This window comes from Uranotaenia lowii, unplaced genomic scaffold (assembly GCF_029784155.1).
Source record: "Uranotaenia lowii strain MFRU-FL unplaced genomic scaffold, ASM2978415v1 HiC_scaffold_343, whole genome shotgun sequence".
Taxonomy (NCBI): Eukaryota; Metazoa; Arthropoda; class Insecta; order Diptera; family Culicidae; genus Uranotaenia; species Uranotaenia lowii.
The window spans coordinates 16,848-43,513 of NW_026598249.1; the positions used below are offsets into that span (position 1 = coordinate 16,848).

At 33.6% G+C, this 26,666-nt stretch overlaps 1 protein-coding gene across 1 annotated transcript; it reads right to left on the bottom strand.

The window, feature by feature from the left end:
• Window positions 1–26,036, bottom strand: LOC129759960 (uncharacterized). The gene is made up of 10 exons (XM_055757541.1): window positions 25,655–26,036; window positions 12,788–13,701; window positions 12,403–12,687; window positions 11,987–12,344; window positions 11,699–11,928; window positions 11,472–11,639; window positions 11,193–11,401; window positions 10,969–11,132; window positions 10,711–10,846; window positions 1–2,739 (listed from the first exon to the last, which is right to left on the bottom strand). The coding sequence occupies exons 1-10, from the start codon at window positions 25,908–25,910 to the stop codon at window positions 2,688–2,690; spliced, it is 2,772 nt and encodes a 923-aa protein (XP_055613516.1). The 5' UTR covers window positions 25,911–26,036; the 3' UTR covers window positions 1–2,687.
• Window positions 26,037–26,666: the final 630 nt, after the last annotated feature.

A 26,666-nucleotide genomic window follows, 5' to 3' on the forward strand; every position in this document is an offset into this window, starting at 1 on the left:
TTAATTTGTGGTTCATATATATTTTAATCGAGTATCGCCTCTTTGCGCCACAGTTAATAAGTTCTCTCTCATTGATTTTCTTTTCTTCTAGTAATTGGTCTATTTCGCACCTTCTTTGCTGTAGTCGTAACTATTACGCCGCTTTACGTGTGTTGTATTAATTTCTCGTGAGATTAAAGTTATTCGGTTTCATGGTTGTTTTTTTTTCTCGGTATGCCTTCGTCGTCGGGATTTTCATCTGTATTTTAATTCCCACGAAGGGGAAATTTCCCGCTTTTGGCAGTGCTTTTATCTTTTAAAGGTTTATTTGAAGTTTTTTTATTCAATTATTTCGGTGCAGTTGGGTTTGTGTGAATTTTCTTTTTTTTTTTTTTGAAGATTGATGCATATTATTTATTGGTTTTTCTCTGTAGCATTTTTGCTTCCTATCAAGTTCCGATGCTAGAGGTTGTTTCTATTTACTTCAACTGTCATACGATTTTTTTTTTCAGGGAGGAGGAGCATATCAACTTAATCTAAATCGAGTGTAATTAATAGCATTACGGTTTTACATGTTTATGTATGTCTTCAGGGCTTGTTATTCAAATAAAACTTTGAACATTGCATTTTCTATTCACAATTAATTGTTTCGACTAGCAGATTTTTTTTATATCTTCTTAAATATATTAACTACATACCGCTTTTTTACTTTTCCGGCTAAACTACTTCCAATAGTCAATATTGATATACTTTTTTATAAAACTTAACTAGTCTAAAATAACCTTTTTTGTTCTTTCTTTCTAATATTCAAAGGGTCGCTGTGACGATTCGTAAGTTTAAAAAAAATACTCAGTTTATTCCGTGGTTTTATCTACATGGCGTTTATCAATGGATTTTAATTTTTAACTTTACTTTATATTTAAGGTCATTCGTTTTCGTTATCGGCTTTTTGTGTGGTGTTTTTGTGTAAAGTTAAATGAATTGTGTAGCGCGATGAGTATTCTCTGTATGGAATTTGCACAAGGATTGAGAGAAAAAAATTTGCAACTGTAAACGTGGGGATTTCTTAGACTTACATTTGGGAAACCTGGTTGAGCACTGGTGGACAAATTAGTGTCCTTTTTGGGAATGAATTTATTGCTGTGAAAACGGGAATGTTTCGAGATGGAATGTGATGTTCTGAAAGGTTTACAGTTATTGTCTTTGAGTGTAGCAAGGTTTCCTGAATACTCTAAAGATGGGAAGAGAGATTGAAAAGGTTGAATCGGATTTCCAGGAAATCGATCATTTCTTACTGTCTCGATGACCAAAGCACTTTTGTTTTTGTTTTTTAATATGAAGTGTTTATATTATCACTATCACTAATTCATTGTTGAGTGATTTTGGCAATTATTTTTTAAATTGTAAATTGTCAAGTATGACTCAAAAATGAATCATGATGTTGTTACTTTATTCAGTTTGAAATTTTGAGGATAAGTTTAAATAATTTATAATATGTGGTTACTTTTGAGAAGCATGATAGGTAGGTAATATATTTTTATCTTATGTATGCGTTCCATTTGAAAAACAAATATCAGCGAAGGTATCATCTGTTCAATATGATATGAGATTTTTTGCAACTAGGTATCGTAAAATTTTTATTCACTAACAAAATCTTTGATATTCTTATGAAAAAAGCTATCAAAGTTGCAAAATTGTACAGAAAATTTTTTAAGCTTCGGACATCTATTCGTGTTTTCAGTTATCGTTTCTGTAACATTTAGATTTTTTTCCACAATAAATACTGGCAACGAAATCAGTTCTCTCAGAGAAAAACATCTGATTTATAATTCGATACTGTTTAGTATTGTGACATTTACATATTTCCTAATCGTAAACTCTATTCTAATGCAATCAACAGACAACCTTTCAGCAAATTGTTTGCCCTCTCAAAACAGCTAAAAAATTAACTGTTTTCCAACTTTTCAACGTTGCTCAAGCCATGAATACCCGATTTTATTTTTCTTAATATTTGGTTTTTAGAATACATTACACTGATATTTTCTTGTCTATATTAACACATACTCTTCTGTAAGGTCTAATCGGTAGTTTATTTTTGTTTCTCTCTTAAAATGTGCGCTTAAGATTCGACTTATTCTCATCTTACCAATCGCAAATTCTCAGTTCGTTGATGTTTTTTATCCGTCAAAAGTTTTATTCCTATATTTTCCTAGGTTTTACACACTAAACACATTTGAATCACAACTGGATTTTGAGCATCTTACCAATTAGCTTATTTTTGTGTCATATTTTCGAATAGCACACCGACCTCTAAGTTGACAAATGACGTCCAAAATCCTACTTAAGCTTCCCATCCATTTAACCTGGCTCTAATTGGACATCGAATCTTATCTAATTGTAATACTAATGCATTGATTTTTTTTTTCTTTATTAAATCTCGTACTTTTCCTCTGTGCTCCCGCATTGCGTTTACCTAGTTTTTTTTGTCAATTTTTTTCCAAAAACTAATTCTTTGAAAATATGAAACCAAAAACAAACCACCGCACTTTTTTCAGTGTACTGCTTCTGCTGCTGCTGCCGGACGAAAAACACAGAAGAAAGTAAAAAAATCGCACTGGGTGAGCTGCTGTGACGATGAAAACGACGACGGCTGGCCGAAAACGCCTGAATGTGTACTATACGAGTTGCTCGTATCTTTTCAACGTATTTCAGCCGGCCTTCATCCAGCGGTCTATCGAATATTCGAGGGCGGCGACCCAGCTACGAAATGGAGTGTTTTTTTTTTTATGTTGGGAGGAAAGAAGGAGAGAAAGTTAGGATTTCAATCGATTTACGCTTTAGCTCGAACAGAGAATTTGCAGGAACCACAAAATTCAGTTTCTTTTTGTAAATTTATCGATTCTCAAGAATTAGAGTTTTTGAACTCTCAATTTGTAGGTACCAAAGAAATGGATTATGAGTAATGTAATGAGGTTGTTGAGTATTCAAGTGGGATAGATTTAAAAATTCAGGAATTTGTTTTCAATGAACATTGTAGCTTATTTTGGAATCTCGAGTTTGGATTTTTTTAAAAACTGGATGGATCTAGTAACTTTTGCATTCTTTAGAAAGTGAAAGATCTTTCTTGATTCCATAAATTCCACAACTGCAAGTTTACCTTGTATCTTTCTTTATTTCATAATAATTTTTTAGGGTTTTTATTTTTATTTTTTAACTTTGATTTTTTCTTTCATAGTTGATATTTTTTAATTTGATAATTATTTAACTTTCAAATAATAAATACTCCAAAAAAAAAAATTAAGTTTCCAAATTTCAATGATACCAAACAGAGCGTAATGAAAATAAAACAGATTCACATTGATTGTAAGTAATTTCTTAGAAGTTATTGTTGTTGTATCGTGACAATAAATATTGACCTTTTTTGAACGATTTTTTAATCTGAGATACATTTGAAATTTTTTAAACATTCAATTTTCGAATGTTTTAGTAACGAATTATGGAAATTATATACAGTAGTTTTTCGATTTTATCACGCTAAAAAAAATTGCCGTGATAATCCGAATCCGTGAATTTGGCGAAACTTGAAAAGTGTATATTTTTATTTTGTCTCCAATCATGAGTTATTGTTTTTAATAAGTGATAACATGCTAAGTTTTCATCAGATTTTCAATGCATTTTAAACTTAACTTATCATCCTTACAAGAAGACAAAGAATTGACTTGACTTTATAATGTTCTCAAGCAAAGCAATCCACGATTTTTCCTTAAAGCCAAAGCATGTAGAGTATTGATATGAAAATATTCATCCCATGAGAGTGCACAATTGAGTGAGACTAATACTTTAAACAAAAAGAAAAGACATTTTCTCTAATTTCGATTAAATAATAATAAAAAAATCTAGCGTAAACTGCACCATAAAAATACTTATTAAAACTTATTTTGCTTTCAGATAAGCTCTTTGAAGCCAGAGGCGTTAATTTTCAAAAAAGTTCAATTTAGAGCAACTTACTGCATTTAACGCTGTAAAGGATCCGGTTTTTTGCCAAACTTTAAAGGCCAGAAATGAGGGTGCGTCCTTTACAAACCGCGTATAAAACCTTAGTGTACATCGGTGCATTACACGTTTTATATATGAAAAAAAAAAAAATGGCACAAAAATGAATGTGCGTCCTATGCACTTTTTAACAGGGTTTTTAAAATATTTTTTTCGTTTCTCGAATTGAAACTGGTGTGAAATTTTAAAACAAAAATCTATACCTCTTTGGCTCAAAACGCTTCAGATAATCTTTTATGATAATCTTTTCATTCCCATATTTTAACAATTAATTGGATAAATTTAAACGTTTTTCAAGTTCGAATGACGATTTCAAGCACTTAAATACTCTTTTCAGAGGAAGAATGAACAATTCAATTCAACACTTTCACATTATTTAATACTCATATACCGTTTCGTTATTTTTTATTGATTTGAAGAGACTTTAAATAGGTTTTGTATGATTTTTAATACTTTTGAAAAAAGAGTGATAAAATCGTGCGTGAATATGGCGAATATTGATAAAATCGAAAAACTACTGTAGTTCGATTCTAAAAATTAAATTTTAAAGGATTTTTTTATTCCAGATATTGTTTTCAAATTTTGGTTTTTCCATTCCAGACTTTTTAAGGTATGTACTTAGATTTTTTTTTTAACATTCTGGAATTCCAAAAATTAAAAAAAGGTTTTCAAGACCTAATATATGTTCTAAATATCCAGAATTTTAAGGTTTTTGTGATTTTTGAGAATTTCAGTATCATTTAGTTTTGAATTCTATTTTTTTCCGTTGAAACTATGAAATTAACATATTATTTCATAATCTTCAGATGTCCCTACTAAAAAGGACATGACTTTTCACCGCTATGGTCGATAAATGATAGTAACATTAACATATTATTTTCGGGGTTTTCGAAACTTTCTAGATAAGCAAGATTTTTGGTGAAGTCGAAATTTTTGAGCATTACAACATTTATAAATTGTAGTCCACATTTTCAAAATTTAAGATATTTATGAGATATTAGATATTTTTAACATTATCGAGATATGTGTAGTTGAGTTTTTTTTAATTGCATGATTTCTGAAATTTTTCAATTTTATCTGATTATCGTGATTTTTGAGATACTTAGGATTACTTAAACATTCAAAACCTTTTCGAAACTTTAAAACACTTGGGTTTTTTTCTAGCACTTGATTTTGTTATTCCTGAGAATTTTTAAATTTTTAAGTTATTAAGAAGTTGGAAATTTTTAATAACTTTTGAATTTTTGATGTTTTGATATGTTTGAAAATTTTGAGATTTTGGACAATGGCTGATTGACATCGCGCGCGTTTTTCTCGCTTTGATAAATTATTACGAAAAATTTCGTATTTTAAGTGAGTGAATCCTGATGAATTGATATTTAATGATTTCAACGTGTGGACGGATGTTCACAGCAGAAAGGCCACAGGAATAAGTGCACAAAACGTCGAGGACGGGTTTTTCATAGAGGTTTAAAGTTTTCTAGACGAGTTGGAAGAATCTTGCTTGATTGCAGCGCACAGTGGTCCAGAACTGGAATTGAGCGAGGCAAAATTAATGATGCAGAAACTATAAGATTTAGAGAAAAGGCATCTTCATCAATAACACTCATTCAATAAAGCGCTTTGAATTTTAAAGTATCAGATATAAGGACGTGTCATTTTTTTTCATGATTGTGACACACAAACTTTTTTGATTGTTAAGATAGAGTAAAATTGTCTTCTACAAAGCTGCAGCCGGTACCTTTTAAAGCAACTTTTTCGTAGTCATTAATTTCAAATGATGATTAGGATGTGCCCTATGATTTTTTCAATGTTGAAATGTTAGAGCGTGTCTTAATATAGTGTTTTAGCTCTAACTCTATTAAATGAATTTATTCGTAAGGACGTTTCTTCAAAGCACTTTTATCAAATAAAAAAGCGTACCGTTTTGTCTTAGACTGCAAATGTCTATCTTGAAACATTCGTTAGTTATAAGGATTTTTCTATCAAAAAGGTTTATTTTTCAAACTGCTATATCTAAGATTGGGACAAAAACAAAATTAAACAAAGACAACGTTGTGTAGTTTTAATATCAATCTATAATTTCTGGAATTATCCCAGAGACGTTATTTTTTTTCACTCGAGAAAAAAAATCCATAGTTTGTTAATTATTGAAACAAAAAAACGCTCTAGACTGACCCTTCAAAGGAAAGTCCTCTCGTTTTCGTGGAAAAGCGCATTTTCATCGTACAACTGATGAATGCAAAAAAAAAGTAAAATTAGCGATTTAGCCCAATTCTTTACCATTTTGGTCAAATATTGTTGAATTCACTTTCAAAAAAGGTCATTTTTCTTGGAACATTTTAACCATGGTTATAACAGTGTAAACTTAACGTGTTGCCTCAAATTACATATCAATTGCCAGCGGATAAAATATAGTGAATAGAACTCAAGTCTGCTATGCCAATGGTTATGAGATCGAATCTCTCTCTCTCTGTGGTTTAGTTGTTTACACTTTAGAATGCTATGTTATGATATAGGATCGGCATAGCAGACTTTAGCTCTATTCATTATTTTATTGCCGATGGCAATTTAATTTTTACAATATTTGTCAAATAACTGACCAGAATGGTAACAAAAAGGGCTAAATCGCTTATTTTATAGCATTAAATAATTAATTGTACGATGAAAATGCGACTTTTCCAAGAAAAATGAGAGAACTCTCCTTTGAAGGGTCAGCCTAATGTTTTAATTTTTATTGTAAATTACCAACATTGGATTTTTTTTTCAAGTTAAAATATGACATTGTTTGCCTCTATCTGTGATATGGCAGTTTGAAAAATACATCTTTGAGATATTTAACATTTTCTTAAATTCCAAGATTTACAAGATTTTAGTAGTTTGAAAAAAAAACATGATTTAAAAGTGATTTAAAAAAAATTTTTGCGAAACTTTACGAGATTTCCGAGTCTTTCCACATCTCAAAAGGGACAAGATCAAAAAATTTTCAGAAGTTTTAGAAACATTTTTTTACTTAAATTTTTGAGATAATCAGTTTTGAAATTTTTTTTTCAATAAGTGATTTACTTCAAAGTTTAGAGCTCCTTTAAAATAAAAAAAATGCTATTTTGAATTTTGTATTGTTTTAAATTTAAAGATCTGTTAGATCATTAGAATTTTTGAAATCCCGAGACATAAAAAAATATAAATTTTCAAAATATTCGACAAATGCAAAATTGATGAAGATTCCCAAAATTTTAAAACTATCATACAACATGAATAAAACATTAAAATTTTCCAATTTAATTTTTTTTTAGAGTTTTTCAAGATTTGAGAATAGTTTAAATTTTTAAAATTTCTGAGGTTATCGAAATATTTTGATTTGATTTTCGTTTTACAATTTTTGGAATAAAAATAAAAATTATTACCTTAATAAAATTTATCAATATTTTTCAATTCTCTAGATTTCTGATTCTTTTTTCAAAAACTATTGATTTCAAATTTCTTAAATTCATGAAATTTAAAATTTTTCAAGATTTTTTTTGGATTGACGTGATTTACAGATTTCAGAAACGTTCAAAATTAGACTATTGACTGACAATTTAGGATTTTTTCTGATATTTTTTTCAATTCTCTTCAACATTTTCAATTTTGAATTCACTTTATCATTTCACATAATTATTTTTATTTGAATATATAGCACTTTCTGAGTTATAAGAATTTAGTTTACTTTCCAAACTCTCATTCGAATGAAAAAATACAGATGTATATTTTTGAATGAAATGTTGCAGCTTTTGCTTTTATGTTTTTTTTTAAATTTTTCATATTCTAATTGTTTTTAAAAATTTTGTTTCACTTTTCACTTAGGGACCTTTTTTTGTATGATATATTTGTTCAAAGAATGCACAAATAAAAAAAAATAAACGGATTATTTCTGATTACTTTTTATTTATTCTTTTTTCAGATCTTTTACATTTCTAGTTAAATGTATTAAATCAATTATATTTAAAATTGCATACGAAAATCTCTAAAATGATAAACAAAATTTGCACAAGGAATGTTTTAGTTACAAATAAAAGAACTAACTTTCATCGATGGTTCAAATATTTGAATTTGCTCTAAAATCTGGTCAATTAAGCTTTTTTGATTTGAACATAGAAAACATTTTTGCTTGCTTGCCTCAAATTTGTGAAAAAAAACTTTTTCTATGCTCAAATAGAATAAGCTAAATCTATCAAACTCTCGAGCAAATTCGTAGATTTTAACCATCAACCCTCTATTGTATGGACTATTAATTTGTTGAGAAAAGCAAATTTCTGTCAAATTTGCCTCTTGATAAAACTGCAATAAAAATACTATCAATTTTTTTACGGGAACGTTACATGTTACTTTATCCTCAAATACTTTTTATTAAAATGAATTCCTTGCATAAAACCCTGAGGACATCTTTTTTTTCTAAAATAACAACTGACTAAATTTCTATTCTAAAATTCTAAGTCTATGACCTCTTGCAATTTGAAACTGGAATGAAATAGTAATCTTGAAAATTTTATCTTATTTATAAGCATAGTCCGAATTTCGAATAACAATTGTGTTTACTGCTTTAAATATTCAAAATTCAGATTAAGCTACTATATAAGTTAAAATTATAAAAATTACTTCTTATGGAATTTAAAATTTTGCATTTTTTCCGTATTTCAATACGGATTCTGAAATGTGAATAAAAACGATTTTTGAATGTAGATTCCAGATAAAAAAAAATTCAATTTGAGAGTCCTCAATCCTCAATCTAGTATTTTATATTTGGTTTCAATCTGAATTCATAGGTATTTCTTTATTTATTTCTAAGCAGAATCAAAATATGACTTCCGAATTATGAATCTTATTCTGAGTTATCAATTCTGGATCGCCATTTTAGAGTTTGTATAAAAAAAACTCAGGATGATTTCTAAGGCTATTATCGGATATGCACAATTTTGGAAGCGTTGTGTTGCTAATGAATTTTTCAGATGTTTTTTTAAAGAAATTTACGATGAAAAAGGACATGGTAAAAATATTTTTGACCCATTACCTTTAAAGTCCATCATTTTCCACTTAAAAACTCACGAATTGGTGATTTTTTTTTCTGATTTTGATTTAGTCAGATTGATTGATTTAGAATTCATAAAGAAATTTTTATCATCAAGTGAAAAATTTTTGGGAATTTGTAGCAGAATTCTGAAACTGGAATATGTTTTCGAGGTTTTGGCATCAGTTCTGAGTCAAGATTGTTCATCTTGAATAACTTTTTTCAAGCATCAAAATTTGATTACCAGTTTAAAAATTTAAGCGTTGAGTAGAACATCTTGCTTGCTTTTCCTAGACCCTCATGCGGTGTGGGGAGGGGGGTTGAACCTGAAAATCGTTTCTACAGCCATGCTATGAGTGCTATATTCAATCCTATGACCGACCATTGGTATAGAGCAGTGGTTTTCAAAGTGGTCCCTACCGCCCCCTTGAGGGCGTTGAGAGCTTCCAGGGGGGCGGTGAGCTCAATTTTGAAGTTTGGGGGGCGGTGTAAGGGCTCAAGGGGGCGGTGAGGTCGTAATTTCCATTTTCACAGATCACAGAACAACGTTGATTTGAAATAACAATGAGTAAATTCAATGCAAAACAACGAAATTACGTTAAAGAACTAAACATCAAGTTCAAGACTAAAATATCTATAATTTCACAAAGCTGCAAGCAAATGTTTGATCCTTTATCTCAATAATGTCAATTAATGTCTAAAAATGCATTTAAAATATTTTTTTTTAATTGTCACAGATTTTGTATACGCTCTTACATGATGGTTTTGTTAGATTATTTTGGGTTATGCTGAAAAGGATAAATTTTAAATGGCTTGATTTTTAATTAATTTAAGAAAGCTTGATAATCTTTAAAATGTATTGTCTTAAAAATCTGCTAAACCTTCGAAAAAATCTAAGTTAAAAGGCGTAATTTATGATTTAATGATAGATTTTTTTGAAAGAAAAAATGAAAAAAAAAATCAGGAAAGGGAATTTTTATTATAAGTTCTTATTAGTATATTAGTATCACTAACATTGACGCAATTCAGTTAGTAGAATCTAATTTAAACTTAAAGAACCGTGAATTCTGCATAAATTGAAAAGGATTGAAATTCAGATATCAAGAAAAAATACTTTTTTTACGTTATTCCACCAGCTTAACAGTAATCCGTTTGTATTCAATAATTCAAATCAATGTTGACTATAGAATTTTGTCGAGGAAACTTTAAATGGAATTAACTGTTTACTGGAGGTTTTAAGCAATATGATGCCCTTAGAGAAAAAGAGTATGAGTGCATAAAAGCTTATTTCTAGAAAAACGCGTATGTTATGTTTGGAGGCCTCATATAAATTGGAATTAATTTTGAGTAAAATCTTGCAACAACATATAGCTGAAAGCTAATGGTTTTTCAACGATTAAGATTAACATTTTTTAAAGATTTTCTAAAATTTGCCCAGGGGGGCGTTTAGCTCGACAATTTTTCAAAAGGGGGCGCTGAGAGAAAAAAGTTTGAAAACCACTGGTATAGAGGATTCTAGTTTTTATCCCTAGACTACGGCCGATTTGTGATTTCAAAACGGTTTGATATTTCCAATACTGTGGTCCCAAAGTATCTGAAAACAAATTCTAGACCTTGAAAATGGTACTCACCGCTTCTTGTCCATCTCGGTGTCGGTGTGGAAGTAGTAGTGCCTCAGGGTCAGCTCCGGAGGAACGATCTCGAAGGCATACTTCTTGCCACCGGCAGACGACGGTTGCACCCGGTAGCCCTGCAGGCAGGCCATCCCTGTTGAAAAGTGAATAACAAAAATGAAGAAAAAATAATTTAAAAATAATTTAAAAAAGGTTCTCCTTTGGGTTCTATTTAAGAAACTAGGTTAAAGTTAAGTAGGAAAACGTTAAAATTACCGAACGCATTTTTGCTGCCCGCATCGTGATAGAAATAGAGGACGGCATCCTTCAGCACGCAGTAGCGCTTGGTCCAGGATCGCCATTTGCTGCCCAACTTCGTGAGGGGTCCGGCACAGTCCGGCTTATGAATTCCGCTTACCGAAAGTCGAAGGTTTCGGGCACTGTTGAAGAAAGGTTTCGTTAAAAAAACGGTCAAATTGAATCTTTTTTCTACGATTTACCTATTTTCCAGCCAGGGATCACTCTGCTGAGCAGCATGGCTTATGATAGCTATCCAGCGGCTGGCTGCTTCATCAGTATCTCCGGCCAGCTGAACCTTGGTACCCTCTTCGGTGTCCACGGCGAACGAAAAGGCCTTCCCGGAAGCTTCGATGGTGAGACGATCGACCTTGTGGTTGGTCAACATGATGGCACCGATTGGTTGGTTGTCCTGTGAATTTTGATAAAAGAATGTATCGTTCGATTCAATTGGAAGGTTCCAGATGATCGAAGATACTTACCAACTCAGACTTGTAATAATACAGGCAGTGATCCGGCCTAAGTAAGAACCACCTTCTGATCCATTTTCCAGGATTTGTGGTGGAATTCCTCCACAAAAATCCTGAGTAAAGCGAGGGATTCGATGTGGTGTCATCTAAGGGTGATAGAACTCCAATTGTGCGCGCCACCTAGTTGTGAAAATAAAGCTTAAACCCTGTGTGAACTTAACAGTTCTCTAAAGACAAACCTCAAGTTCCAAAGTATCGCTACCAGCATGAGCGATCTTCACCACCTCAGAGTGGCTTTTGTCGATCACCGGAATGCCGTTTACCGAAAGAACGATATCACCGACCTCAAGACCCGAAGTTTCAGCAGGTGTTTCGGGTTCAATAGCAGATACCACCACCGGTTTGGAACCATGTATCCGAAAGCCGAACTCACCCGATTTACGACAAACCATTACCGTTTTGTCCGTTTCTGGAAGTTCAATTGATTTTAACTGATCGGTTGAGACAAAACGAAGTTAAGATCTTACCGAAGCTATTCGTACTTTGTCGTCGATACATCTCGACACACGATCTCCGATGAACCAAACGATGCGTGATCGCTTGATACTTCTTGCGAAAATCTTTTTCCGAATCTGTAGATCCCCTACGATCGGCTACATCTCGTGGAGCCCGATCAAATGATCCATCTCCACTCAAATCGTACCTACGCCAAACGTCTCGATCGGCAATGCAGATCCACAATCCTGCCTTGTAGTTCCCATGGTAGATTCCTTGCTCCGGTTCCGCTTGATGCTCCGTGTACGGAGCTACAGGCGCGACACAAGGTGAAGATCCTGCGGGTCGCAGATTGTTCGGCTCCGTCTCATCCCGACCTCGCTCTTCGCTCTGCGGAACAAAATTATCCTCTCAATCACTTTCAACACCCGAAAAACCAAAAACTCACCTTCGCTCGGTACTCCTGGCGCGATTTGAAGTGACGCGATCGATCGGCGTGCCGGTCTTCGGAGCGAAATCGCTTGTCCATCTTCTTGTACAGCCGGGTGTGGACGGTTTTGGTGCAGTCGGGTGAATCGGCAAAGCCTTCCGGGGGCTGTACGATATCCGGTCGATCGCCGTCGGTCGAGTCGAGCGTTAGGGCGGTGGTCATCGATTCTTCCGACTCGCCGGCGGCTCCAGTTCCGGTTCCCGTCCCGGATTCGACCTCCTTGCCGCAATGGTGGCAGTGGACCTGTGGGGGGATTTGGAGCGATGATTGTTTTGGAACCGATATAATGATTGGAACAAAATTGAAAAGATTTAGACCTAATTTGATGCATCAAATAGCTCACCTGTTGATCGGATTGGGACAATCCGTCCGCCTCGCTGTAGAACACCGAATCGGACCCGGGAGATACGGACCGCAGCGACTCGGTGGAAATTGCTTTCAATCGTTGTTCCGTAGGGGGCATCTTCTGTTTCCGGGGCGAGCTTCCCGAAGGTGGACTTTTAATTTGTGAGTAATACTGAGCTGGACTCAATTTTGGCACGGTCACATGCGCCGGCAGCGTTGAACTCGGAGGTTTTTCCGGACTCCGTATCAAGGGAGTCTTGGCCCGTCGCATCGGTGTACTCGCAGCGATCGTCGTTTCCTCTCCACCGGTTGCCGTTCGTGCTCGAGGTGACTTTCTAGTCTTAGGCCGGAACCGTTTCTGCTTACCGCTAGGGCTCGCTCCATCCAATACGTTTAGTGCACTTTTGTCCTCGGGGGATAGCTTCTTGAAGCCAGGGCTCGGCTGTCTCAGCATCGGAGTCGTGTAAGTTCTTAGGGAATCTTTGTCAAACTCAAGCTTGAAGGTGCTCTTTTTCCTTCGACGCTCTTCCTCATTCCAATCGCGACCCCTCCGAGCACCTCTCGTTAAAGTTCCCTTGCCCAAGTCTTTTTCGTCGTGAGATGACGAGTATCGCTTTTCGCTGCGTTCGTCATCAGATATGGATTCGGGTTTGATCTTGATCTTTCCACCCATCGCTTTTGGCAGCACTGTCGTTCGAGGAGGAGAACTTTTCTTCGTTGCCATCGCGTAGCTTTCACTGCTGCTGCTGCTTACCGAATGTGCCGGAGAGGCTTTGGGAAGAACGGGAATGTGAGGGGGTGATTGAGGAATTTCCTCCACCGGTGGTGTGTCTTCACTGATAGCGTCAACCCGGGCCAAGGAATACAGCGAAGAGGCACTCTCGAACGAAGATCCTTCCTGAGTTGCGTTTGCTGATGTGAGAGGGTTATTAGTATCGATTGATTCAAGCTGTGGAAAGGTGGCCATCTAACAAGTAATTTTAGCTTGATTTATACAAAGCAGTTAGCATTGCCTAGACATTAATATTAGGGGAATGAGTTATACATTTTAGGATTAAGAGGTATTGTTTTAACCAGGTTCTTTTGGAGCTTTGTGCTGTTAAACATTGAATAAAAATTATCATTTGGGGTTTTCAACAACCCAAATGTGAACAAAAAAACAAACTTAAAGGTGCTTTTCATAGGTACTTTTGAACGTTATAAGTGTAACGTAGAATAACACATATATAAATTAACATACAACTAAAATTGTAGCTACCTTAATATTACTAGCTATTTCTTTAACAGTCGGTGGCGAAAGTTAAAAAACAAAGAACAATTCCCACCATCTGTTTGTTACGGTCTTTGAATTTTTTATAGCAAATCTGATATGAGTGTGTTACGTTGAGGGGAAAGGGGGAACAGTTTGTAGTGAGTTTTGGGTTAAACGGTAAGTAAAATGAATTTTTTTTTATATATTTTTTTCTTATATCTGTTATTTTCCTTCTCGGTTTTCATGTTAAATCGCTAGTTAAAAATGATGAAAGTTTTGTGCAATCTTAAAATAGTAATGGCACATTTGAAACAACAGATTTTAGAAAATATTAACTACAAAAATCTGCACAAAGAACGATTTTATTATTGAATTGAATGTCTATTGTTGATGAGCTATTTTGTGATTAACGTTCGGTTTGTTTCTGATGCATCAAATTTTCTCAAAAACATACCAAAGCTAATTCTGACCGTTTTCCACATTATCTTCAGTTATTCGTTAGTTCGTAAATAATTGCTTGAACAAGATTTCAGGGCTATGTCACTTTTTACTATTTGGCTATATTAGACTTACCAGATACTTTCAGAAAAAAGCGGGACATTTCACGAAGAAAAAGCGGGACACAGCCGAAAAAAGAAAATCTTGAAAAACGCTTAATTTTGTAGCCAAACTTATAATTTCATCATCAGCCAAGTTGTTCATAGAAAGTATACTAAGGTTTTTTTAAACGCAGATTGATTTTACCCAGTTTTTCTACATGACTTCTAATTACACGGTTTTTTGCCATATGCACTGTTATTTTCCACGGTTTTCGCGAATTTACACGTTATTTGAGAGAAAATATTTCAAGTCGTTCATGAAAAAGGCGGATTTCATACCGTGAAAAAAATCTTTGTGCAATTTGTTTAAAAATTAGTTGGTTATTTAGGGAATTTGTTTAAAAATTTGAAAACTCAAGAAAACTTCCATCACCTTTCATCTTAATATACTTTGGACAATTTAGTCGAAAAAGGTGGTGTTTAATATAACGCAATTTAACTAAGATTGCGGATCCAAAATTATTCTGTTTAATTCTATAATCTATAATTTTTTGGAGGCAACTTAAACAATATTTTCTTCATACATTGGTTGAACTTGCTCCAAGAACACTTAACAGAATCAAAATCTTACTGTAATGCTAAAGCATTAGAGTTCTTCAGTATTGCCTTAAATAAACTATGAAAAATGCTGTTTATGTTGAAAAAAACCAAGCAACATTTCAGGTTTTATAACAGGCTACAAGACCAAGTTTAAGTTTCATAAGTGGCCTGAAAATTCTCATTAATCATTCAGTGTTATTTGGGAAAGATGTATTTGAATGATTTTATGTTCATCACGGAATTCAAAATGAGACTAAAAGTTTGATTTTTTTCGTTGTTAGTCAGTTAACTTTGTAAATTTTTACCGATAAAAAAAGCGGGACATTTTGAGGAAAAAGCGGGACAGCGGGACACTCAACAAAAAAGCGGGACATGTCCCGCTTTTGCGGGACGGAGTGCAACTCTAGGCTATATGCATGTCATCTAGTAAATTTTGCTCTTTCAAGATGATTTGGATGGATGTGTTACGAAAAATACGAAAAGATAAAATTAAAAACATTAACACGAATAAAGTTTGACACTCTACCTACATGAATTCAACAATTTTTATAATTTTTTTAATAGAAAATTTTGATCAGCATATACTAACTTTTTTTGTTTCCAAATTTTTATGATTTCCTTCTCGCATTTTATATCATTTTTATTTACAACTGAAAGCAAGAGACCCCAAACGAAATACAAAGAAACCGATGATATTTTAAACCTTGTTATATGATTTTGATCGCCGTAATTTTATATGATTTTAATTTTTATGGCATGTGCGGCGGAATGGAAACTAGAGAGAATTTATTTTATAGAAATTTGAAAGAAATGTGGATAGACAGGCATTAGTGCGCCAATAGGAAAAAGCTTGATAGGTGTTGAAATTTTAGGCTAGAGGGCATGTTGAAGAAAAACTCCCATGAATTGCTCTCGCCTTTGCTCTGCACAAGCTAACTATACATGAGAAACTCAGAAAGAGAATTCCCATGTAGGGGGAAGTGTTCCTAAATGCGCATGTTGGGTAATATGCGCATACAGGCGATTGACGATATGGCTGGAGATTCATCATATCTAATCAGTACAGTTTGAGGGTAATACGCTTTTAACACATGGCATGAAAAAATTAAATTTTTATATAAAGTCGAAAATATTTAAAAATTCAAACAAAATTTTTGTCAGTTTTGTATGAATATATTGAACTTTATTTATCGTGCGTACAGATTCTGTGAATAAAAGTTTTTATGGTTTTTCTTTCTTATTCATCTGGAAATCGGAAATTCAACAAATTGAAGCTTTTGGCAAGGTTGTATATGATAAGATATTGGAATAAGAGACAGGTTCTGAATGCCCATATCAAGGCAGGTTAAATTCATATATCAAGGAAAATAGATAAGTCTTATAATGTTTTAACTTTTCTCTATTGAAACATTACGATCTTACAGCGAAAAAAGAAAAACTTCATACTGATTCGATAAAAATACGATATGAACAAAATATTACCATGAAATATGGCCATATGGCATACCTAACTATGTTTCATGTAAAAAAACTTATGATGTAAAAAATTTCACCAAAATTTCAGCCTTGACGTATGCTTAACATCCGTTTCTACCATTTTCAATGAAAAAATATGAAAATATTGCAAGTGTTTATGAAATAAAGCTTAAAACATAAATATGCGCATTTAGCCCGCCAGTTTCGGAAATCGACTATTTTGACTTTTTTTACTATAAAATTATTTTTACAAAACCTGTAAGAGATTTTAACAGAAAAATTGCTCTAACGTACGTAAAACAGATGTCCGCTCATGTGTATATAGTTTTCAGACTCCTATCTATGGGAATATGGGAGAAAATGAGTGCTTTCCTTAATATGCGCATATAGCCCGCCTCTCCCTGCGAGCCCAGTGGTTTGAGAGCGTGTGCGTAAAACACTTACTCTGTTCTGTTTTTCGGAAGCAAAAATAAAGTTTGCGTTGCCGATCGCCGTGGTAAATTTTATATTTTTGAATAGGTGAAAGCCTTATCAAAAACATATCCTAAAACTAGTTGCTAGTTTTTGCTATATCTAGAATACGATGGCTTTGAGTGGAACGCTGTTTGTTTCAAAAATGAAAATATTAAAGTATTTATACAGAGTTAACCAAGCATTGTTTGCTTCTTTATATGTGCAAATTCACCATAAAACATTAGTTATAATATTTATACAACTAACCTTGAAGAATTTAGAAGCCCATACTTACTTTTAATAAGAATATTAATGAAAAATTGAAAAATATTCTATTTTTCAGTATAAAGCTCAAATCCCGTTTTGGCAATAATTGAAAAAAATAGCAAAAACTCAATTTTTTTCTTTCAACTTTCTGCCTATAATCTTCAACAAAATAGCTTTTTATGGTTTTTTCCAACTTTTTTTTTTATTAAAAACCACGCGCAGCTATTCCGTCTCCTATGAAAAGCAAAAGCCTACTATTGTAAGTTTGTAAACAACCCAAGTAACACAGATCAAGCTAAATAGCATTTCGATGTTTTATTATGGTTTTATTATGGCTTTTTTTTTGTGCAGCTCGTTTTATGATGGTTTTATTATGGTCATGCAAAATGCTTATATTCTTGAATCGACCATCTGTTTTCAGATAGTTTTGAAAACGGTCATAAATCTTTCATTAAACATACTGTTTCAGTTATTTAGAAAAAGTTAGGAATGCTATGTTTAAACTATAACAAAACACAAACTTAGAAGTTTGCTCCAAGCTCTCTTTTGCATGTTCTATAATAGCACTCAGTGCCTGATTATTAAACCGCCATAAAACTTAGTGACAGTTCTCGATCAAGATGTCAAAACAGGACACGCTCAGATTAGATAGCACATATTTGAATTGGAATTCCCATTTTTACACATTTTTGATAAGTTCTGTGTGTTGATTTTGAGTTAAAATAATAAAAAATTCTAAAAATCTATGAAAACTTCGAATTACCGGAAGTGGAATGAATAACTCTACAATATGAGTATTAAGTGAAAGGGTTCAAATAGGAGGAACAAAATTTGTTGCTTGACGCCATCATTAATACAAGATGGCGGCTTCCGCTTTTATTTTCAAAGTTGTAAATAAATGAAAATATCATGAAACCTTCTTGATATTGTTATTAGGTGAAAGTAATAAACGAGTAGAAGTCGAATTTCGTTGCCCGTCGCCATCTTAAATTCCAAGATGGCGGCTACTACTCAACTTAAAAATATTGTAAATGACTGAAAATCGCCTCAAACCCTTACAATATGGGTATTAGTTGAAAGAGATGAACCAGTAAAAGTCGAAGTTCGTTATTTGACGCCATCGAAATTCAAGATGGCGGTTTCCGCTGAACTTTAAAAGTGTTGAAACCCCAACAATATTGGTATTGGGTAAAAGGGCTAAACGAGTAGTAGTCGATTTTCTCATTTTGCTTTACTCTGAAATGCTGTAAGTGACCCAAAATCGCACAAAGCAACCACAATACAAACTCCGATCGTTTTTGGCAACACTCGATTTTGGAAACATCCGATTTTGGCACATTTCCTTAAATCAAACAAATAACAGAAACAAAATAACTTTTTTTTTCGCTTTAATAGGACCAATACAATTTAGACATATTAGCATGATAGACATAATACAATGACATAAATAGCAAATATGGCAAAAAACAAAACTATCGACAAAACACGAAAAGTGATAAATGCATCAAAAACATGATAAAAAATGTGGTACTAAGTAAAAACAAAGTTGGGAAAAAAAAATCGTTCGATTTTGACAACACAAAATGTTCAAACGGGTTGCCAGTTCAGTGACAGCCGCCATCTTGGATTTTGAGATGCACCTGATAGCGAAATTTGACTTCTTCTAGGTTAGCCCTTTTAGCCAATACCCATATTATGGGAGTTTCATAAGATTTTCAGTGATGAACAGCATTTTAAAGTTCAGGAAGCCGCCATCTTGGATTTCAAGTTGACGTCCGATAGCGAAATTCGACTTCTTATAGTTTAGCCCTTTCACCAAATACCAATATTGTGGGCCTTTCATGCGATTCTCAGTGACTAACAGCATTTCAAAGTTCAGCGGAAGACGCCATCTTGGATTTCAAGATGGCGTCGAAAAGAAAAAAAATGACTTCTTCTAGTTTAGCCCTTTCAACCAATACCACTGATGAACTGATGTACAAGCTAAGCCTTGAAAAGTGTGTAAAGTCCCAACGACTGTTTTGAATCAATTCATGTTTTTTGGTTGAGCCACCAGATGTCTCCAAGGACACCAGAGAGAACTGTCAAGAAGAAAATTAAATGTAAACAAAACAAAATAACAAATTTTTAGTCAATTATGAAAAGGTCGGATCTATTTAACGAGTTTCGAGCAAATTGATTTTGAAGATTTATTACACATTTATGATTTGCGTTATCAAAGTTTTACGCTTAAAGCTGTTTTCCGAATTGCTTTAAACTAGCATGAAGCACTTAATATAAACCTGATATGATGCGTGAAAATGCCCGCTCAGAGTAGCATAGAATCTGCATTTCTTCGTTGGATTGTTAATTTTAAGCTCAACTTAATAAAATAACTGATTCGTCTGGCTTGTTCAAAGTTGTTAGTTAGTCCTTTTTAGTAAAAAGAATCAAGGTAAAATTTGTTTACGACGTTAGTTTATAAATTTTTGAGATCATATACAGTTGCGCGCTTCCAAGAATCAGGTACTTCGAAAGTTGGTTCGGCTTGTTTGAATGATAGCATTTGAAATTTAGAATACGTATCTGGAATTTAATAATTACAGCTTGTATATTTGTCATTTCTTCAGTCTCTCTAGTGACAACATTATAATGATGCTATTTTTCTAAGCTGAAATTGATTCGTAGTTCATCTAATTATGAAGAGCAATTCATGTATTCAAATTTATTTATTAATGAGTTCAAATACCATTGCGCCCTTTCGAAAAATTCTTACTTTCAAAAGAGCTATCTAGAAACAGTGCCATCTATTGCGCCGTTCAAAAGTTACAAATCAAGCAATAGATGGCACTGTTTTTCGTCACTTTTTAACGGCTTCTTTAAAAGAGAGCACTGGAAATTTTACACACGTTTCTGAAGATTTTTTGTTCGAGCTTGTACATCAGTTATCAGTGCCAATACCCATATTGTAGTTGTTTAATGCGACTTTTTGTCATTTACAGCATTAAAAGTTCAGCGGATGCCGCCTTTTTGGATTTCAAGATGGCGTCTGATAGCAAAATTCGACTTCTACTCGTTTAGCCCTTTCACCCAATACCAATATTGATGGGGTTTCATGCGATTTTAAGTCATTAACAACATTTGAAAGATCAGCGGAATCCGCCATCTTGGATTTCAAGATGACGTCAGACAAAGAAATTTGATTTCAACTCATGATTTATTCCACGGGTAATTAACAACCAATCCGTTTTTATTTAAAAAGGCTCAAAATATGGTTAAAACATTGGAATTTCTGGTATTAATTTTACCAGATCATAAATATCTCATTAATGCAATCATCATTCATCAACCATTATGGTTGCTGGGAAAAATAAAAATAAAACTCCGAGAACTCACAGAATCGAAAAAAACAAAAATTCCTAACATGTTTAATAATAGCTTTTTAAAAGCTTCGGTGACCAACATTGATGACCAACAATGATATGTCATGATGACGTTTCCAGAGTAGGGCCAAATAGCCTAATTTTGGCTTTATTAGAGTCCAGGTGATGTTATAGAATGCGCTTTAGCTTTTTATGAAGATTAATGCTATAGTCCAAACGAAATTTTGCTGACCATAATAAAGCTAAAATTGTTACTTGGGATAAATTAGTGCAAGAGATTTTTTTTTCTGAGAATTTAACATTTGGATGTCATTCTTCCCTATCGTGCAAGAGAATCTTTACTGTGATTCAAAAACTCAATTGTAATTTTTGCAATCTAATTATAAATTTCTTGTAAACGCAAGTGAGTTTGGAATGGTTTTTGGAATGAGTTCAGTCATCACTTTGTAAAGTGTGTTGAATTCATTTTGTAAAATATTGGTGTCAAACAGAAAGATAAGAAGGTTCCAAGACTGTCAATTGAAGTCACACGTTTCTCAAGCGCCTACTGGAAAACTGATCACTCCAATAGAGAATGTGACTCCAATTTAAATTTCTTACTAATAAAGCAAATTCACACTTAATGTCCAAAGGTATTTTTTCATTTCTTAGAATGACCAAGATCTGTAAATCCATTTAAAATGATAGTAATTTCTGAAAATTAAAGAAAATTGGCAATTTGATTATAGTTTATTCCAGATTTTCTGGATATATTCATGCTTGCCCATAAATCCAGTAAAGATTCCAGATAAGTCAAATCTGGCCGGGATGTTTAAAGCTTCCCGAATTTTGCTCGGGTTTATTAAGATTATTTGGTAAATCGAATAAAAAACTCAAAATTTCTCTTTAAATTTTTTGAAACTTTGTATTAAATAACTATTTTTCAAAATCTTCAAGATAAACATAATTTTTGCCCTTTTTTAATTTTTTTTTAATCGTCCTGAATGCCTGACCGTGTGGATACGTGGGTTGTAAGTATGATATGCTTAAGGAAGATGATTCGTGCTAAAGGTTGAAGATTATCTTTCTTTTCAACAACTATTTTGAGATTTCTTGTACAAATTAGACCTTTATCTGATTCAATATCAAAGAAGCAATTTCAAATAGCTTTGCACCTGTTTTGACATGTTTTGTTCCAGATATCACAGGAACGTTGGTGATAAACGCCCTAGAAGCGATTAGTCATCTGATGTCTTTTCAGTTATAGGCGACATTTTGAAAACCAGAAAGACCCCTACTTTAAAATATCTTGTGATACATCATCCGATAATATCATCTGGTTGAAAAGAATCGACTTAAAATATGAGGATCATCAATATGGAAGAAATAGAAAGCATTGAAATAATCGCTTAAGTGTTTTTCATTAAAAACTCAATACAATATTCGACCGAATATTCGGCCGAATAGTTGAAAAGGTCAATATTCGGTATTCGGCCGTTTGCCGAATACCACTATTCGGTATATCTCTAAATTGCCAATCTTATGATTCCGTACTTATGTATATAGGTTGAGTATTTTTGTTATTTTCTTCTATCTGACCGATCAATGTCTGACCTTAGAAGAAAAAATATTCAAGTATATCAGTGTTACAACAATTTTCACTTCCCTATAAGACTTTTTCAAATTTGTCATTCCACCAAAATTTAGAACATAATGAAGAATTAAGAAGCTAAGATTTTTAAAATAAATATGAAATTTATCAAAATTTGCTCATGTAAACTTAGGCATATGAAGGATATTAGTTACAATTTAAAAAAATATCCCTACATTTCATTACCTAGCTCAAATGTTAAGTAGACAAATGGTTAGCAAATTCAAAGTCAACATTCTAAGTAATTCAACAGAAGTTGATTGGTATAATTCGATCCAGGGAATTGCAAGTTACAGCTGCTTGAGTTTGGTAGACCGCATTTTCTTCAATCTTAAGCCTTTAAGTGATAAACAAACTTTTTCTTCATTTAAACACCCCCACGGAGTGGAAATTTTTTGAAAATTTAAAGGCTCATCTACTAGGAGAAATTCAATTTTTTTATAGAAATTCGAGCATTTACGAGTATTTTGTAGCGGTTGTTTGCTGCTTGGGGGGTGATCACACCCCGACAACCCTCCCCCCTCCCATAGGACCGCGCCTGGCCAGTTCAAATGAAATTTTAGGATGATCGACCAAAATGTCCAACTTTGAACCTTATTTGGCACTGGACTGGTACCTATTGATTGGACTTAGAGCTAAATAACTTTTGCAAAATTTGATTTTTCGAAAACATCCTTTTCAATGGTTGAAAAAATCCATAATTCTCTGTTTTGAATATGTCGAACATTTGATCTCCCATTCAGAGTCAGCACTGGCAGCAGACAGTAAGTATAATTTTTTGTGTTTATTTGTAGTTAATTTGCATAATGCTGACACAATATGTTAGAAAGGCCGAAGATAGGTTTTTCATCATGCCCTTATGAAAATAAATTGGTTCATTTCATATTGATACAAAGGTTTAGAGATTTTAGGTCTAAAGTTGAACCTTTTGGTCGTAAGTGTCTTTTTTATGGACCCTTTTCGGGTTTTCCGATATTTCCTTTTTACATTATTTTATTGCTGTAACTTTTCATAGTTATCGGGTTGATGAATCTCGTACACATTAATCACGTTAAATACATGTCATTTTATGTCATAAATATGTTCTTCTAGGTTATACTGTATGTCATGGTATGAGAAAAAGGGGGCCAAAAAATAAAATAATTATCACAAATAAAGAAACGTCAAATCTCGTCAGAAGTGCTAACAGTAGGTAAAAGGCATTTGTAAGTAACGATATCAATGCAGTAACATGTTATGGAAGTGCAAAGTGGAATATATGCATGTATGCGTGTGCTTGTGTGTTTTCGTCATTCAAACATACTAAGAGCACTGGTGTTGGGAAAAAGTGGTACAAAATTTTGACATTTTGAAAATTTTACCATGCAAAAATGATTTCAAGATCTTTGAGCGTTGTATTTTTTTACAGCACTGTTTCTATTTCAGGCGTATGTGATAGAAATATTGCTGTTTTTGCATTACAGCATGCGAATCTACAACACGTGTTGTAAAAAAACTTGAAGGCCACAGATCTTGAAAATGTTTTTGCATGGCTAAATTTTCAAAATGTGCTAAAAGTGACAAAATTTCTACCACTTTTTCCACCAGTGAACTTGCTCTAAGGTCCGAGAAAAATATTATGGTGCCAGCATTTAGGAGCAAAACAGTAAAAAAAAACCTTTCGATGGTTGAACTCACAGGGGATAACTACCTCAATAAAATCAAATGAAAATCACATAAAACGATAATCTTCCAATGCAGGAAAAATTCAATTAAAATTTATTAGCCAGTTCCATGTGTTCATTTGAAGCGATTCATTAACATTCTCTTTCGTATTGATAAACACATTGATCGATATCTCATAATTAGCCACCGGGACGCGGTCGGTTTGTTGGTTTAAACTGACAGAAGTGCCAACGACGATAGGAAAAGTGCGAAATTAAGTACATTATGAGTGAATTAAATGATATTGGAATAAATGATGCGCTATATTGTTTGCCTCTACGTCTCGTACACACTTCAAAAGTTGTTGCTGATAATTCGAACCATCGCAAGCCGGACCGATTTCCGGCAAATGAAGCGAGCAATTTAAACAACTCATATCGGTCTGGTTGCCGCAGTGCTTTTGTGGTGAAAATCACACTTTGGGTTATCCTTTTTTTCTATCTTGAACATTTTCATTCAATAAACCTTCAATGAATGGAGTTCAAATTTATGGGGAGTTCACATGGCTGCACTTTCGACGGGGTAACACAAATGGTGCAAAATGATAATGACGGATAATGCATGGGACACCGGGTGTATCCTCCGTTTGGATGGAACAAACGTATTTACATACACTAGGTAGTACACGTACTGATAGTTTTTGCGATACCACGTGGTTAGGGATTTGGCGATTCGCTGAAATGAGACAGGATACGTTGGAACACTTTCCGGGGCTCAACAATAATGGAGGAAGGATGAATTATTGAATTATCAACAAATATGCAAATAGCTATTGATCTACGTGGTTTCGTGTTGTAACAACGAGATAAGCCGGGGTTTGACTAACCGAAATATATCAAAAAGCAATTATGGCGCAATGGATGAGTTTTCCCTAAGGGAGTAATGACAACATATACACATGTATAGGTACAAATATGAAATCGACAAAACCCAAAATTAGCGGGATTAGGCATACTTTGGCGGAGTTTTGGCTTACAAACAGATACAAAACAGTAGGGTGGCAGAGTAAACGCTAATGTTAAGTTTTTAAAAAGCGACAGACATTATTTTATTCATAAGTAAAAAAATTACCTTTTTAAATTTTCAGGTCAATCGGACTAGCCCAAAATTTCGTCATTTTTGTCATTATGGTGTCTTTTTTTTGTCTTTTTGTTATTTTTGTATCAACATTGGTTACAATTTGTGTCATTTTACTATAATTCTTGTGTCATTCTGTTTAATTTTTGTGTCACTTTGTTCATTTTTGAGTCATTTTTAAGTTTCTTTGAGTCTTTTTTAACATTTGAATTCAATCGAAACTTCGTTTTAAGACGAATCAATCTGATTGAGCTGAAATTTGGCTCAGGTTAGTTGTTTTGTCACTTAACAAAATATATGTGCAACATATCCTACGTATTTCATATGTTCATTGCCAGTGGCATTGCCACCCTACTATATACAGCCAGCGAAAAACAGCGGGGGGCCAAAAACATCAAACGGAAACAACGGAACGGAACAGAAATTTCGGTGATTTGTAGAATGGGCTTCGAACCTGTTACTTGTTTGGTGGTTGGTCTAATGGCGTGGATGCTTTTAAAAATACCTTTGGCTCCGGCTGGGCCGGCGTGGGCGGACGACGAAGGTGGTCCGGTGCGCTTCGAGTTGTCCGTACAGGTGGCGTAGTCCTCGGTGGTGCTGCCCTCGGATCCGAGATCTCGTTCGTCGAGGCTTTTCAGCTTGGCGTGTTCGAATCGGGGCGATTGGATGACCGAGTGGGGAGCCCGATTTGAGCTTCCAGAGGGAGTTGCTCCTGTCCCCGTTGCAGTGATCGATGGCTGTGAATGGTGAGCTGGAATCATTGGGCCAGCGGGCTTGATAAGATCTGGCGCGGAAAAAATGGGTTGCGGTGTTCCAGGGGCACTCAGCGGCGATTGATCCTTTAGGGTAGGCACAATGCGATCTGCGTTGTCCGGAGAGCTGTGGGGGAGGGAAAACAAAAAAATATTTAACCAAAATTCAAAATTCTAGGCTACATCTGAATCAGAATCTAAATCGATAGCAAGATGCAATAAAAAAAACCCAAATTTATACACTTGAAAAAGGATTGCAGCCTTTCTTACAGCCTCTGTGAATAATAACAAAATTGACAAAATTGACAAAATTGACAAAATTGACAAAATTGACAAAATTGACAAAATTGACAAAATTGACAAAATTGACAAAATTGACAAAATTGACAAAATTGACAAAATTGACAAAATTGACAAAATTGACAAAATTGACAAAATTGACAAAATTGACAAAATTGACAAAATTGACAAAATTGACAAAATTGACAAAATTGACAAAATTGACAAAATTGACAAAATTGACAAAATTGACAAAATTGACAAAATTGACAAAATTGACAAAATTGACAAAATTGACAAAATTGACAAAATTGACAAAATTGACAAAATTGACAAAATTGACAAAATTGACAAAATTGACAAAATTGACAAAATTGACAAAATTGACAAAATTGACAAAATTGACAAAATTGACAAAATTGACAAAATTGACCAAATTGACAAAATTGACAAAACTACGAAATTGACAAAATTGACAAAATTGAC